This window comes from Lolium rigidum, chromosome 1, assembly GCF_022539505.1.
Source record: "Lolium rigidum isolate FL_2022 chromosome 1, APGP_CSIRO_Lrig_0.1, whole genome shotgun sequence".
Lineage (NCBI taxonomy): Eukaryota > Viridiplantae > Streptophyta > Magnoliopsida > Poales > Poaceae > Lolium > Lolium rigidum.
Window position 1 is genome coordinate 3759191 of NC_061508.1, and position 11162 is coordinate 3770352.

The 11162-nt window shown below is 45.9% G+C and overlaps 1 protein-coding gene across 1 annotated transcript; it reads left to right on the forward strand.

Moving 5' to 3' along the window:
* Positions 1–1394: 1394 nt before the first annotated feature.
* On the forward strand, positions 1395–2713 carry LOC124684831 (oxygen-evolving enhancer protein 1, chloroplastic). The gene is made up of 2 exons (XM_047219083.1): positions 1395–1671; positions 1766–2713. Exons 1-2 carry the CDS (start codon positions 1453–1455, stop codon positions 2525–2527), a joined length of 981 nt encoding a protein of 326 aa, XP_047075039.1. The 5' UTR covers positions 1395–1452; the 3' UTR covers positions 2528–2713.
* The last annotated feature ends 8449 nt before the right edge of the window (positions 2714–11162 follow it).

Below are 11162 nucleotides of genomic sequence, written 5' to 3' on the forward strand. Positions count from 1 at the left end.
ATCTAAGACCACGTGAGGTAAGCAAAACAACAGACCATCACTGTAGAGCATGTGGAACAAAATCACTAGTGCAAGGGAACAAAGTTTAGTTACATGAAAAAAAATCACAACTAGTAGTGAACACAATATTAGAATAATTAAGAGGAACATAAGTTTAGTAAGAACAAAAATAGCGTCGGTGAAACAAATCCCCACTATAATTAGAACAAAAGTATTATTATAAGCTAAATGGAACGCATCTTTAGATATCATGAAGAAAACCTAACTTACAAATTGAACCATAAGAGATTAAACTAAGGGGAATTTGAAAAAATAAAAGAACAAACAAAGAAGAAATAAATAAAAGAATACAAGAACGAAAGAAAAGAAAAATAGAATTAGAACAAAAAAAAAAACAGAAAACAGAAAAAGAAAAGCAAAAAAAGAACAGAACCCCTGGAACGAAAGGAACTGGTGGCAAAACGGAACCACTGAACCGAAGGCAGAAAGCGAATGTTAAGGTCTTTAGTTTACGTTCGCTGGGTACAAATATTTGGTTGGGCTGTGAACTTCAGAACACCTGGCCTTACGGGTTGAACGACTGCATTGCCAACGAAACGGTGCCGTGGGCCAGAAGCCGCATCCTCTGTTCTGGTTGTCAAAACATAGTCCTCTGTTTTTGCCTGTCTAGGTGCCGGCGTTGGCCCGGTGATTGGTGATGACGGCGGCTTGTCAGGGGCGGAGGATGGTTCAGGCAGAAAATTCGGACCGTAAAAATCCACGTTCGTGATATGATTGAATGTGCTGGATCATGAATGCGTATCAGTAGGCTGTTGTGCGTGTTCAGATTTGTAGTTCAGTGTCGAGACTTCGCGAAATCTTTCTCACCCTAAATTTATCGACGAAATTGCGTGTGGCGGAGCGACGACGGAGACCGTTCAGAGATTGGATGGTTTACAGTCGAGGCATGGTGGTTCTTTACAGGGGTGCCCATGGCAGATGTGCAATAGTTCGTTAGTGGTGTAAGCGAATACGCAATGCGTCGTGCTGGGCTGCCGTGGTTGCCGGAGCTCGTCGGCGGTGAGTTAGTGCCGGCGCGGCACCGTGTCGAGCAGCTATGCAATGGCGCCGAGGACTCACAGTATCGGCTTGGCAGCAAGTCAAGCTGCCGATGCTACGGTGAGAGCGACAGGCGAAGTCTGCCGGCGCGGCGCCGAGCCTGTGGTTGATCCGGCGTGGTGTAGGAGAAGGACGGAGATCGACTGAGGCAACAAGGGCCACTAAAAATGGCTGGCTGGTGGCTACGAGAACAGACGGACGATACTCTTATCCGGAAGCCACCAATGGGAGGCACTCTCTTATCCGCCACTCTGATCCGCCCCGCGCATAGATAACAAACACTTGCCGCGCCCCTGACAAAAGGCCTAGCTAGCTCTCTCACTGCGCAGACCCAACCCCCACCAAGCGGCAGACATGGCAGCGTCTCTCCAAGCCGCGGCCACCCTGATGCAGCCGGCCAAGATCGGCGGCCGGGCATCCTCCGTCATGCTGCCCTCCTCCGCGAGGCCGTCGTCCCACGTCGCAAGGGTCACCTGCTCCCTCCAGTCCGACATCAGGGAGGTCGCCAGCAAGTGCGCCGACGCCGCCAAGATGGCCGGTTTCGCCCTGGCCACCTCGGCTCTGCTCGTCTCCGTAAGTTTTTATGTAGTAGCCTCTTTTTGTCTACGGACGTGCACGTTTAGCTAGCTAGCCGATCAAAGAGTGACGTGGGGTGTTCGTGGTGCAGGGCGCGAGCGCGGAGGGGGCGCCCAAGAGGCTGACCTTCGACGAGATCCAGAGCAAGACGTACATGGAGGTGAAGGGAACCGGCACGGCGAACCAGTGCCCAACCATCGACGGCGGCGTCGACACCTTCCCCTTCAAGGCCGGCAAGTACGAGGTGAAGAAGTTCTGCCTCGAGCCCACCTCCTTCACCGTCAAGGCGGAGGGCATCCAGAAGAACGAGCCGCCGGCCTTCCAGAAGACCAAGCTCATGACCCGCCTCACCTACACCCTCGACGAGATGGAGGGCCCCCTCGAGGTCGGCGCCGACGGCAGCCTCAAGTTCGAGGAGAAGGACGGCATCGACTACGCCGCCGTCACCGTGCAGCTCCCGGGAGGCGAGCGCGTGCCCTTCCTCTTCACCGTCAAGCAGCTCGTCGCCACCGGCAAGCCAGAGAGCTTCAGCGGGCCCTTCCTCGTGCCCAGCTACAGGGGCTCCTCTTTCCTCGACCCGAAGGGCCGTGGTGGCTCTACTGGCTACGACAACGCGGTGGCGTTGCCCGCCGGAGGCAGGGGAGACGAGGAGGAGCTCGCCAAGGAGAACGTGAAGAACGCCTCCTCCTCCACAGGCAACATCACGCTCAGCGTCACCAAGAGCAACCCGGACACCGGCGAGGTCATCGGCGTCTTCGAGAGCGTGCAGCCGTCTGACACTGACCTCGGCGCCAAGGCGCCCAAGGATGTCAAGATCCAGGGTGTGTGGTACGCGCAGCTCGAGTCCAACTAGAGCAGAGTGAAGTAAGCGATGGTACCGTTTGTGCATGCGTACGCGGGTTGATCGGTGGAGAGGGAAGAATCGAGGCGACATGTGTGTATCTAGTAATGCAAATCCGGGCTGTAATTGGTTTTTATTTTAGCTTCTGTGAATTCTTCCTCACCAACTGAATGATATTGATCCCCCCATGCATGTCTACGTGCTTATCTTCAAAACATATTGCTTCCAACTTCTTTGCGATCTGAATACCTAAAAACATTTGGGCTTTCTGTTAGAATTTGACACCCAATTAATGAACATAGATTTTAAAAAACTTGGGCACCAATATTCCTTGGAACGCGCAAGATGATGCTTTCAAAACAAGCTGAGAGAATTCTCAAATAAAAAAAAACAAGCTGAGATATAAATGAAGTCATTCAGCAAGCGAAGGGTCTGTTTGGTTGACTGGGTTAATATTTCCACCACTGCACTAGTGGGAAGAAAGCACTTGCGTATTCGAGACGGGCCATGGGTCAGAAAATCCATGTTGTTTGGTCGTCTGGGCTACTCATTTCTGCACCTGGTAGGGAAGCGAGCCCACATTGTTTGGTTTCTCGCATGCTTCTCCTAGACTCGCCTATATGGCAACATGGTGACCTTACCTCACTCATCACAAGCAAGGGCACGTCGCCGACCACGAAGCCACCATGGCACCGTCGGTCATGCCGGTCACAAGCATCACCACATCGATGACCACGAAGACGAAGACCACCATGACACCGCCGGTCACAAGCATGGACACGTCGCCGACCACGGAGATGAGGACCATGATACGTCTCCAACGTATCGAAAATTTCTTATGTTCCATGCTACTTTATTGATGATATCTACATGTTTTATGCACATTATATATCGTATTTACGCATTTTCTGAAACTAACCTATTAACAAGATGCCGAAGTGCCAGTTCCTGTTTTCTGCTGTTTTTGGTTTCAGAAATCCTAGTAACGAAATATTCTCGGAATTGGACGAAATCAACGCCCGGGTTCCTATTTTGCCCGGAAGCATCCAGAACACCCGAGAGCCGCCAGAGGGGGGCCCTGTGGGCCCCAGATGATAGGGTGGCGCGGCCTAGGCCCTGGCCGCGCCAGCCTATGGTGTCGTCGCCCCTTCGACCCTCCGAGGCTGCCCTTTCGCCTATTTAAAAAGCCTCCGTCGCGAAAACCCTATTACGGAGGACGAAACCCACAGAAACCTTCCAGAGCCGCCGCCATCGCGAAGCCAAGATCTGGGGGACAGGAGTCTCTGTTCCGGCACCCTGCCGGACGGGGAAGTGCCCCGGAAGGCTTCTCCATCGACACCGCTGCCATCTCCACCGCCATCTTCATCACCGCAGCTTGCTCCCATGAGGAGGGAGTAGTTCTCCATCGAGGCTCGGGGCTGTACCGGTAGCTATGTGGTTCATCTCTCTCCTATGTACTTCAATACAATAATCTCATGAGCTGCCTTACATGATTGAGATTCATATGATGATGCTTGTAATCTAGATGTCATTATGCTAGTCAAGTGAGTTTTACTTATGTGATCTCCGGAGACTCCTTGTCCCACGTGTGTAAAGGTGACGAGTGTGTGCACCGTGTGGGTCTTTAGGCTATATTTCACGGAATACTTATTCACCGTTATGAATGGCATAGTGAAGTGCTTATTTATATCTCTTTATGATTGCAATGTATTTTGTATCACAATTTATCTATGTGCTACTCTAGCAATGTTATTAAAGTAGTTTTATTCCTCCTACACGGTGTAATGGTGACAGGTGTGTGCACTCGTGTTAGTACTTGGTTTATGCTATGATCATGATCTCTTGTAGATTGCGAAGTTAACTATTGCTATGATAGTATTGATGTGTATTATTCCTCCTACATAAGCATGAAGGTGACGAGTGTGCATGCTATGTTAGTACTTGGTTTAGTCGTATCGATCTTTCTTGCACTCTAAGGTTATTTAAATATGAACATTGAATTGTGGAGCTTGTTAACTCCGGCATTGAGGGTTCGTGTAATCCTACGCAATGTGTTCATCATCCAACAAGAGAGTGTAGAGTATGCATTTATCTATTCTGTTATGTGATCAATGTTGAGAGTGTCCACTAGTGAAAGTCTATTCCCTAGGCCTTGTTCCTAAATATCGCTATCGCTGCTTGTTTACTCGTTTTACTCGAGTTACTACTCGCTGCGTTACTACTGCTTGTTTACTTCCTACAATATTACTACCATCAACTGCACGCCAGCAAGCTATTTTCTGGCGCCGTACTACTGCTCATACTTATTCATACCACCTGTATTTCACTATCTCTTCGCCGAACTAGTGCACCTATTAGGTGAGTTGGGGACACAGGAGACTTCTTGCTTTGTGGTTGCAGGGTTGCATGAGAGGGATATCTTTGACCTCTTCCTCCCTGAGTTCGATAAACCTTGGGTAATCCACTTAAGGGAAACTTGCTGCTGTTCTACAAACCTCTGCTCTTGGAGGCCCAACATTGTCTACAAGAATAGAAGCACCCGTAGACATCAAGCACTTTTCTGGCGCCGTTGCCGGGAGGAAAGGTAAAAGGCACTCATACTCCGGTTCCAGTGTAACGAGTACTTTTCCGGCGCCATTGTGTGTGTGCTCGAAGCTATTTCCTTTAGACTCTGCAATTGCGACATTTGGTTTCTTGTTTACACTAGTTAGGCATAATGGACAACAATGACCTTTTAATTCTATTTCCTGATTTAAGACATGGATGGTTTGATGCGAAAATTAAAAAACCCATGGAACATATTAATATGAATGCTTTGAACACTATTGTTGCTAATGATTTGGAAAATTCTAAGCTTGGGGAAGCTGGTTTTGATGAGCATGATATTTTTAGTCCCCCAAGCATTGAGGAGAAAATTTACTTTGATGATACTATGCCTCCTATATTTGATGATGAGAATAATAATGATAGCTACTTTGTTGAATTTGCTCCCACTACAACTAATAAAATTGATTATGCCTATGTAGAGAGTAATAATTTTATGCATGAGACTCATGATAAGAATGCTTTATGTGATAGTTATATTGTTGAGTTTGCTCATGATGCTACTGAAAGTTATTATGAGAGAGGAAAATATGGTTGTAAAAATTTTCATGTTACTAAAACACCTCTCTATGTGCTGAAATTTTTGAAGCTACACTTGTTTTATCTTCCTATGCTTGTTACTTTGCTCTTCATGAACTTGTTTATTTACAAGATTCCTATGCATAGGAAGCATGTTAGACTTAAATGTATTTTGAATTTGCCTCTTGATGCACTCTATTGCTTCAATTTCTATTTCTTGCGAGTGCATCATTAAAACTGTTGAGCCCATCTTAATGGCTATAAAGAAAGAACTTCTTGGGAGATAACCCATGTTTTTTTTACTACAGTACTTTGTTTTATATTTGTGTCTTGGAAGTTGTTTACTACTGTAGCAACCTCTCCTTATCATGTTTTTGTGCCAAGTAAAGTTTCTATGTTAAAGTTGATGTTATATTTGGGATCGCTGCGCAGAAACAGCATTGCTGTCTGTCACGAATCTGGGCACAAGTCTCTGTAGAAATTTCGAAAAAATCTGCCAATTTACGAGCATGATCCTCAGATATGTACGCAACTTTCATTAGTTTTGAGTTTTTCCATTTGAGCAAGTCTGGTGCCATTTTAAAATTCGTCTTTACGGACTGTTCTGTTTTTGACAGATTCTGCCTTTTATTTCGCATTGCTTCTTTTGCTATGTTGGATGAATTTCTTTGATCCATTAATGTCCAGTAGCTTTATGCAATGTCCAGAAGTGTAAAGAATGATTGTGTCACCTCTGAACATGTAAATTTTTATTGTGAACTAACCCTCTAATGAGTTTGCTTGAAGTTTGGTGTGAAGGAAGTTTTCAAGGGTCAAGAGAGGAGTATGATATACTATGATCAAGAGGAGTGAAAGCTCTAAGCTTGGGGATGCCCCCGTGGTTCACCCCTGCATATTTTAAGAAGACTCAAGCGTCTAAGCTTGGGGATGCCCAAGGCATCCCCTTCTTCATCGACAACTTATCAGGTTTCTTCTAGTGAAACTATATTTTTATTCGGTCACATCTTATGTACTTTACTTGGAGCGTCTGTATGTTTTTGTTTTTGTTTTTGTTTGAATAAATGCTTGTGTGGGAGAGAGACATGCTCCGCTGGTTCGTATGAACACATGTGTTCTTAGCTTTTAATTTTCATGGCGAAGGTTGAAACTGCTTCGTTAATTGTTATATGGTTGGAAACGGGAAATGCTACATGTGGTAATTGGTAAAATGTCTTGGATAATGTGATACTTGGCAATTGTTGTGCTCATGTTTAAGCTCTTGCATCATATACTTTGCACCTATTAATGAAGAAATACATAGAGCTTGTTAAAATTTGGTTTGCATGATTGGTCTCTCTAAGTCTAGATATTTTCTGGTTGAGGTGTTTGAACAACAAGGAGACGATGTAAAGTCTTATAATGTTTACAATATGTTTATATGTGAGTCTTGCTGCACCATTTCATACTTGAGTTTGCTTCAAATAACCTTGCTAGCCTAAACCTTGTATCGAGAGGGAATACTTCTCATGCATCCAAATACTTGAGCCAATATTCATGCCATTTGTGTCCACCATACCTACCTACTACATGGTATTTCTCCGCCATTCCAAAGTAAATTGCTTGAGTGCTACCTTTAAACCATTCAAAACTTATCACCTCTGATTTGTGTCAATGTTTAATAGCTCATGAGGAAGTATGTGGTGTTTATCTTTCAATCTTGTTGGGCAACTTTCACCAATGGACTAGTGGCTTCATCCGCTTTTCCAATAATTTTGCAAAAAGAGCTGGCAATGGGATTCCCCAGTCCCAAATTAATTAACAAAAATAGACACTCCTCCATGGTATGTGATTGTTGGACGGCACCCGAAGGATTCGGTTAGCCATGGCTTGAGAAAGCAAAGGTGGGGAGGAGTGTGATCATAATAAAACTAAAATAAAAAGGCACTCCTTCATGGTATGAGATTGTTGGCGGGCACCCGAGGATTCGGTTAGCCATGGTTTGTGAAAGAAAGGTTGGAAGGAGTGCCACCCAAAAATAAAATAAAATGGGAGCCGCTCTTTGAAGGTTTGTCTGGCAAGGGGGTTAGAGTACCCACTACCATTCGTTGACAACAACAAACACCTCTCAAAACTTTACTTTTATATTCTCTTGATGTTTTTAAAACCAAAGCTCTAGCACAAATATAGCAATCGATGCTTTCCTCTTTGAAGGACCTTTCTTTTACTTTTATGTTGAGTCAGTTCACCTATTTCTCTCCACCTCAAGAAGCAAACACTTGTGTGAACTGTGCATTGATTCCTATATACTTGCATATTGCACTTGTTATATTACTTTATATTGACACTATCCATGAGATATACATGTTATAAGTTGAAAGCAACCGCTGAAACTTAATCTTCCTTTGTGTTGCTTCAATACCTCTACTTTGAATTATTGCTTTATGAGTTAACTTTTATGCAAGACTTATTGATGCTTGTCTTGAAGTACTATTCATGAAAAGTCACTGCTTTATGATTCAGTTGTTTACTCATGTCATTACCATTGTTTTGATCGCTGCATTCATTACATATGTTTACAATATGATCAAGTTTATGATGGCATGTCACTTCAGAAATTATCTTTGTTATCGTTTTACCCGCTCGGGACGAGCAGAACTAAGCTTGGGGATGCCGATACGTCTCCAACGTATCGATAATTTCTTATGTTCCATGCTACTTTATTGATGATATCTACATGTTTTATGCACATTATATATCGTATTTACGCATTTTCCGGAACTAACCTATTAACAAGATGCCGAAGTGCCGGTTCTCGTTTTCTGCTGTTTTTGGTTTCGGAAATCCTAGTAACGAAATATTCTCGGAATTGGACGAAATCAACGCCCGAGGTTCCTATTTTGCCCGGAAGCATCCAGAACACCCGAGAGCCGCCAGAGGGGGGCCCTGTGGGCCCCAGATGATAGGGTGGCGCGGCCTGGGCCCTGGCCGCGCCAGCCTATGGTGTCGTCGCCCCTTCGACCCTCCGAGGCTGCCCTTTCGCCTATTTAAAGCCTCCGTCGCGAAAACCCTATTACGGAGGACGAAACCCACAGAAACCTTCCAGAGCCGCCGCCATCGCGAAGCCAAGATCTGGGGGACAGGAGTCTCTGTTCCGGCACCCTGCCGGACGGGGAAGTGCCCCCGGAAGGCTTCTCCGTCGACACCGCTGCCATCTCCACCGCCATCTTCATCACCGCTGCTGCTCCCATGAGGAGGAGTAGTTCTCCATCGAGGCTCGGGGCTGTACCGGTAGCTATGTGGTTCATCTCTCTCCTATGTACTTCAATACAATAATCTCATGAGCTGCCTTACATGATTGAGATTCATATGATGATGCTTGTAATCTAGATGTCATTATGCTAGTCAAGTGAGTTTTACTTATGTGATCTCCAGGAGACTCCTTGTCCCACGTGTGTAAAGGTGACAGTGTGTGCACCGTGTGGGTCTCTTAGGCTATATTTCACAGAATACTTATTCACCGTTATGAATGGCATAGTGAAGTGCTTATTTATATCTCTTTATGATTGCAATGTATTTTGTATCACAATTTATCTATGTGCTACTCTAGCAATGTTATTAAAGTAGTTTTATTCCTCCTACACGGTGTAATGGTGATAGTGTGTGCACTCGTGTTAGTACTTGGTTTATGCTATGATCATGATCTCTTGTAGATTGCGAAGTTAACAATTGCTATGATAGTATTGATGTGTATTATTCCTCCTACATAAGCATGAAGGTGACAGTGTGCATGCTATGTTAGTACTTGGTTTAGTCGTATCGATCTTTCTTGCACTCTAAGGTTATTTAAATATGAACATTGAATTGTGGAGCTTGTTAACTCCGGCATTGAGGGTTCGTGTAATCCTACGCAATGTGTTCATCATCCAACAAGAGAGTGAAGAGTATGCATTTATCTATTCTGTTATGTGATCAATGTTGAGAGTGTCCACTAGTGAAAGTCTATTCCCTAGGCCTTGTTCCTAAATATCGCTATCGCTGCTTGTTTACTGTTTTACTGAGTTACTACTGCTGCGTTACTACTGCTTGTTTACTTCCTACAATATTACTACCATCAACTGCACGCCAGCAAACTATTTTCTGGCGCCGTACTACTGCTCATACTTATTCATACCACCTGTATTTCACTATCTCTTCGCCGAACTAGTGCACCTATTAGGTGAGTTGGGGACACAAGAGACTTCTTGCTTTATGGTTGCAGGGTTGCATGAGAGGGATATCTTTGACCTCTTCCTCCCTGAGTTCGATAAACCTTGGGTAATCCACTTAAGGGAAACTTGCTGCTGTTCTACAAACCTCTGCTCTTGGAGGCCCAACACTGTCTACAAGAATAGAAGCACCCGTAGACATCAGACCACCATGGCACCGTCGTTCACGCCGATCACAAGCATCACCACGTCGCCGACCACGAAGATGAAAGACCACCATGGCACCGCTGTTCACGCCGATCACAAGCATCACGACGTCTCCAACCACGAAGACGAAGACCACCATGACACCGTCGATCACGCCGGTCACAAGCATCACCACGTCGCCGACCACGAAGACGAACACAACCATGACACCGCTATTCACGCCCGTCACAAGCATCACCATGTCGTCGACCACGAAGACGAACACCACCATGACACCGTCGTTCACGCCCGTCGCAAGCATCACCATGTCGTCGACCACGAAGACGAACACCACCATGACACCGCCGGTCACGTCGGTCACAAGCATCACCACGTCGCCGACCACGAAGACGAACATCGCCATGCTGCCACCACCATGGATTATCACCTCTCACTTCTAACCTATCACAAGCATGAGCACGTCGCCAACCACGAAGAAAGCAACCACCATGGCACCGCAGGTCACGCAGGTCACAAGCATCACCACGTCGCCGACCACGAAGACGAAGATCACCATGACACCGCCGGTCATGCCAGTCACAAGCATGGGCACGTCGCCGACCACGAAGATGAAGACCACCATGGCACTGCCGTTCATGCCGATCACAAGCATCACCACGTCGCCGACCACGAAGACGAAGACCACCATGACACCGTGATACGCGTAGATGCACACGTCCGTTGGGAACCCCAAGTGGAAGGTATGATGCGTATAGAAGCAAGTTTCCCTCAGTATGAAACCAAGGTTTAATCGAACCAGTAGGAGCCAAGAAGCACGTTGAAGGTTGATGGTCGCGAAATGTGATGCGGCGCAACACCGAGGATTCCGGCGCCAACGCGGAACCTGCACAACACAACCCAAGTACTTTGCCCCAACGAAACAGTGAGGTTGTCAATCTCACCGGCTTGCTGTAACAAAGGATTAAACGTATCGAGTGGAAGATGTTTGCAAGAAAATAGTAAAACACAATTGCAGTAGATTGTATGCTACGTAAAGAATAGGACCGGGGTCCACAGTTCACTAGAGGTGTCTCTCCCATAAGATAAAAGCATGTTGGGTAAACAAATTACAGTCGGGCAATTGACAAATAGAG

Bases quoted from the DNA above. Each gene is read 5' to 3' on its own strand.
- LOC124684831 (XM_047219083.1), top strand. From the start codon at position 1,453: ATGGCAGCGTCTCTCCAAGCCGCGGCCACCCTGATGCAGCCGGCCAAG. The intron at 1,672-1,765 runs GTAAGTTTTTAT...TTCGTGGTGCAG, and splicing joins CCTCGGCTCTGCTCGTCTCC to GGCGCGAGCGCGGAGGGGGC.